The 5,420-nt window shown below is 49.8% G+C and overlaps 1 protein-coding gene across 1 annotated transcript; it reads right to left on the bottom strand.

Annotated features, from left to right (window-relative positions):
• Positions 1 to 2,988: 2,988 nt before the first annotated feature.
• On the bottom strand, positions 2,989 to 3,318 carry LOC131681012 (uncharacterized). The gene has a single exon (XM_058961721.1). The coding sequence runs from the start codon at positions 3,316 to 3,318 to the stop codon at positions 2,989 to 2,991; it is 330 nt and encodes a 109-aa protein (XP_058817704.1).
• Positions 3,319 to 5,420: the final 2,102 nt, after the last annotated feature.

The raw sequence follows: 5,420 nt of genomic DNA, 5'->3' as shown, positions 1-5,420 counted from the left end.
CCGCCACAACTACCGCCGCCATAGCTTGCTGAATAGCGAGTTTAGCACTAGTTACACAAAATTCCCGGGGTGTACAGTAGCCTTTAAATAGGTGTAGAAAACTTTATCCAACTTTTTACGTGTCATAATGGCGGTCTAAATTGTTCAGTTCGTAATACGTTTCATTGCCCTTTTTGACATTAATCGTTTACGCCAGCTTGACAGCAACGCCCAGCTGAAGATGTCGGGCGTTCATTGAATGAACATCCAACGCATTGGACTAACGTAGGATGACTTAATCTCACTGGGCGATTGACGCAAACGATTATTGTCAAAAAAGGGCAAATAAACGTATTACGAACTGAACAATTTAGACTGAGATTATGGTACGTAAAAAGCTGAATAAAGTTTTCTACACCTATTTAAAGGCTTCTGTACGCCTCGGAAATTTAATCACGAGATTTTGTTCGCCAGCCATTTCTAATGGGAGATGGATTTTCGATTTTCCGTGACGGAAAAAAGCCCACACGGAAAAATCAAAATTCCCAATTCTGGAAAATGTCCTCACACCGAAAATCCGGGCGGAAACAATTCCACATGAATTGTTTCCGTCGGGAAAAATTATGTTTTTATTACGTTTAAAAAGCTGTGCTGTTCTGAAACAACTGGCATTTTTTAGAAGCAGCAGAAGTTTAATTTTGACAGTTTGGAAAACGGCGGAAAATTTTCTGTGATCAAAATCCGGCACAAAAACCCGGCTCAAATCCCGCGATCAAATTCCCCAGGTATTTATACCCTTTAGACCTACCGAAACGTTCACAGCAGTAAATACAAACGAATTTCAGAGAGAAATGTGAACGATCATGTGGGATAGTGGTGAGCATTAATTTGCGTAAACAAAATATGCGGAGAGAGTAAGCAAAAGTAGGTATATTTTCACCCAGTACTAAACTGACGGGTTACATTCTCGTCCACACCGCACGGTGGTTCAGAATGAAAATTTAGCAGGTATTTTTGGATTTTACTAAAACCAAACCACTTAGCCTTATTATGTTTTTGGTAAAGTTTTCGTAGTTTATGAGTCCCTTCTTTTTGTTGAAACAACAGTTAGGGTGGTTCTAATTTTACCAAGATCAAACAATTGGCTTTTTATATTTCTTACAAAATAAATGTATAGGATTCGCTCAAACTTTGAAAAATTACTCCGAGGCCCGGAGGGCCGAGTCTCATATACCACTTTTTCTTTTTTTTTTGAGAGGGCAGTAAAAAAATTTCAGGAAAACCCTGAGACCTGAGGGAAAATGTACAAAAACCCCAATGTCTCAGAGAACGGGTTTGGGCTGCCATCACCCGACCCGCTAAAAACCACTGCTCTTGCCCAGAACCTGATTCCTCCCCGGCACTACCTTACGGCATTACTTCGGGGAGGGGTTTTTATGTGCGTAGCACACACTCTAATTCAACTATTTACTAGTTCGTTTCTTCCGCAGGGTTACAGACCCACTCCTCGATACACCCCCAATTCCCCACCATCCACACAGACTGGCAATTTCTGCATGGCAGCCGGAAAGCTGGCTGTGAGTCGAGTGCTCCTCCCCTACGAAGACAATCTGGGCAGCAAACTTCAGACTGTCTAATTCACCGAGCCCTTCGGTTCCCTTGTGCCAGTTAGCACCGCAACTCCCTTCTCGCACCATTCAGCGCCGTTTACTCGTTGAGCACCAGACTTGTTCGCGAACTACTCGGTCTAGTCCCCGACGATGGACCTAGCCTACTCCGACGGAGAATTCCTCGGCGAGAGAAGTTCTCCCGAAACTGAGCCAACCAACCAGGTGTCGAGGTCAGTTTGGCGATTTCGGTGGAGCAGTGCGTCCGGTTCGCTGATGCCCCGACGACCTGCGACTGGTGGTATCTCGTCGCGGTCTACTCAGTCTAGTCCCCGGCGGTGAATCTAGCTTACGCCGACGGAGAATTCCCCGGCGAAGGAAGCTCTCCCGATATCGATTCTTCTTTTGTTTTAGCACCACAATTTCTTGAGCCCTTTGGCTCCCTGTACGGTGCCATTTAGCAGTGGATCTAGCCTACTCCGACGGAGAATTCCCCGGCGAGAGAGGTTCTCCCGAAACCGAGCGTTAGATTTCCGCCGATACCGTTGTTCGTTTCCGTGAGCCATTTAGCTCTCCGCATCGTCCCGATCTGCTCGATCTAGTTCCCGGCGGTGAATCAAGTCTACTCAACGGGCCAGCCAGTAAGTGCTGAGGTCCACCCAGCAATTCCGAGTGGAGCATAGCTCCGGGTTCACTGGCGCCCCAACGACCCACCGCTAGCTGTACGATGCGGTCTACTCGGTCTAATCCCCGGCGGTGGATCTAGCCTACTCTCGAGCTACCCGGTAGGGTGTCGAGGTCGGTCCGGCGATTCCGGTGAAGCCTGACGTCCGGTTCACTGGCGCCCCGACGACCCGAACCCGGTGCTACGTCGCGTACTACTACATGTACTACATGTCCCCGTCGGTGGACCTAGTCTACACCATGGTTGATCCGGCGATTCCAGTTGGAGTGTAACTTCCAGTTCATCGGAGCTTCGATGGCTCGAAGCCGTGTACTGCTACTTTGATGGTCGTTGCTCCTCTCGCCAGCTTCGTTGCAACGCTGACATGATTTGAACGACTGTTCTGTTCACCGCGTCCCGTTTTTCTTTATCCGCGCACATTCTTTGAACAATATTGTTCATGTTAACGTCCTCACCGACAATGGTTCTCATTTCGTTTTACTCGTGCTCGAATCGCGGGCATTCGAGGACAACATGCTCAGGCGTCTCCTCTGCATCACCGCACGCGATGCAGAACGGCGAACTCGCGTTGCCGAACCTGTTCAGATACTTTTTGAAACAGCCGTGACCTGACAAGAACTGCATCATGTGGAAGTTCACCTCCCCGTGTGCTCTGTTCACCCAGACCGACAAGCGTGGAATTAGTCGATGGGTCCATCTGCAGTTAACAGCGTTATCTCACTGATGCTGCCACTTGATTAAGGTGTCAGCTCGGACTCGTTTACGGACTCCTCTCGTGCCTCGATCCCTATAACACTCGCTATCTTCTTCGAGTAGGAGATTTATGGGAATAGTTCCACCTATCACGTAGGCTGCCTCTGACGAGATAGTTCGGTACGCGCTAGACACCCGCATGGCCATCAGCCTAAACGTGCTGTTCAGCCGAGATGTGTTCCTCTTCGTCTGCAGTGCCGTCACCCAAGCAGGTTCTGCATATCTGAGCACCGATGTGGAAACACTCGCCAGTAGTCGCTTTTTACTGCTGCTGATCGTCGAATTGTTGGGCATGATCCGAGATAGTGCCGAAATCACTTTTACGGCCCTCCCGCATGCATGGTCGATGTGGCTATTAAAGCTTAGCCGGTCGCCTATCATCACTCCCAGTTGTTTAGCTTCCCGCTCCGACCGAAATTCTTGCCTGCTGTACTGACTTTCGGTTGCTTATCAGAACCATTTTAGTTTTGTGGTGAGCTAACGTCAGCTTCTTCTCGCGCATCCAGTCTTCCACAACGTCTATCGCCTCCGTTGTGAGTATTTCCACTTCCTAAAGTGATTCGCCGGTCACTAGGAGCACCACGTCGTCCGCAAAACCGACAATCTTCACGCCTCTGGGGAGGCTCAGCTTCAGCATTCCGTCGTACATAGCATACCAGAGAGTTGGGCCGAGACTGGAACCCTGTGGAACGCCCGCTGTTACGGTTACACTTCTTTTTCCGGCGTCAGTTTCGTAGATCAGTTGCCGGTTCTGGAAGTTGCTCCTCAGGATCCTGCAGAGGTACTCGGGAACTTTCAGTCTGTGCAGCGAATCGGCGATTGCAGCCCAGCTAGCACTGTTGAAGGCATTTTTTACGTACAGTGTAACCACTCCGCAGTAGCGGTTTCCTCTTCTCTTTTGCTTCTGTGCAGCCTCCATAGTTTCCACGACCGTTCGTATGGCGTCCACAGTGGATCTACCTTTCCGGAAATCGAACTGCATATTGGATAGTCCATTCTCTCCCTCTGTGTATGTTGTAAGCCTGTTAAGGATTACTCTTTCAAGCACTTTGCCGACTGTATCCAACAGGCATATCGGCCTGTATGCTGAAGGATCTCCAGGGGGCTTGCCTGGCTTCGGCAACAGCATCAGCTTTTGTCGCTTCCAGATGTCGGGGAAGTCACCATCGTCGAAGCACTTTTGCAACGCACTCCTAAACATATCCGGGTTCGGTAGGATTGCTGTTTTCACAGCCACGTTGGGGATACCGTCTGGTCCCGGGGCCTTTTTGATTCTCAAGGTTTTTGCCACCACCATCAGCTCCTCGTTGGTTACTCGAGCTTCTTCTTCGTAGTCATACTGCGTCCCGTATGGCGTGGGCGGCCAGGCTGTCCATGCTGCGGGAATAGTGCTTCTACGATGGCTCTCATCCTCTCCGGGCACCTATCCGGTGGCACTGCCGGTCATCTTATCTTCGCCATGGCAACTCGGTAGGTGTCGCCCCACGGGTTCGAATTGACGTTGCGATAAAGCTCTTCTAGGCAGGCTTTATTACTGAGCTTGATTTCCTTGTTAAGTGCGGCTCTTGCCGCCTTATACGCTGGTCTTTGAGCATCTCTTTCCGCGACGTTTCGGGCTCTCTGCATCTTCCTCTGGGCTCGGTGGCAGCATGTACGTAGGTCGGCAATCGCCGAATTCCACCAGAAGGCTGGGCGGCGAGTGTACCTTGGTTTACCTTCTCTTGGCATGGTTGCATCGCACGCTCTTGCTAATGCCGTTGTCACTTCATCTCCACGCCTTAACGCTTCGACAGAGACTCCCTTGTCGAACTTCGTTGTTTTCCACCTCCGCTCGTTTGATTGGATCATACGCGCTTCCGACTGTCTACTGCTTCCGATAGTGTACCGGATCGCTTGGTGGTCGCTGTGGGTGTATCCCTCGCACACTCTCCAATTTAAACTTCCAACCAGCCCTGGGCTGCAGAAGGTACCGTCAATAACTGAATGTCGACCGTCGTACCATCGTTTGCAACATCTATGTTCAGCTTTGCAAAGGCCTCGAGTAGGCTTCTCCCCCTTGAGTTAGTGAATCGGCTGCCCCATTCTACTGCCCAAGCGTTTAAGTCGCTGGCTATAACGACAGGTCTCCGATCGATGAGCTCCTCTGTCAGCTTGTCGAGCATTTCTGTGAATCGATCGGTCGTTCACCGCGGGGGTGTATAGCAACTGCAGAAGAAGACTCTATTGATTTTGGCGATTAAGAAACCTTCATCTGCACGATAGACCTTCCTGAAATGGATATGTCCCCGTCGTCCAAATCGCCGCTGGTTTTGCGTTATCTGCTATCCAGTTTCCATCGCTGACCGGGATACGGTAAGACTCCGAAATGATAGCTATATCGCATTTAGACTCCGCTA

The sequence above is a fragment of the Topomyia yanbarensis genome, chromosome 2, assembly GCF_030247195.1.
Source record: "Topomyia yanbarensis strain Yona2022 chromosome 2, ASM3024719v1, whole genome shotgun sequence".
Taxonomy (NCBI): domain Eukaryota; kingdom Metazoa; phylum Arthropoda; class Insecta; order Diptera; family Culicidae; genus Topomyia; species Topomyia yanbarensis.
The sequence above is the reverse complement of the archived record's forward strand: the minus strand, read 5'-3'. Positions and strand labels throughout refer to the sequence as shown.

Bases quoted from the DNA above. Each gene is read 5' to 3' on its own strand.
- LOC131681012 (XM_058961721.1), bottom strand. From the start codon at position 3,318: ATGCCCAACAATTCGACGATCAGCAGCAGTAAAAAGCGACTACTGGCG.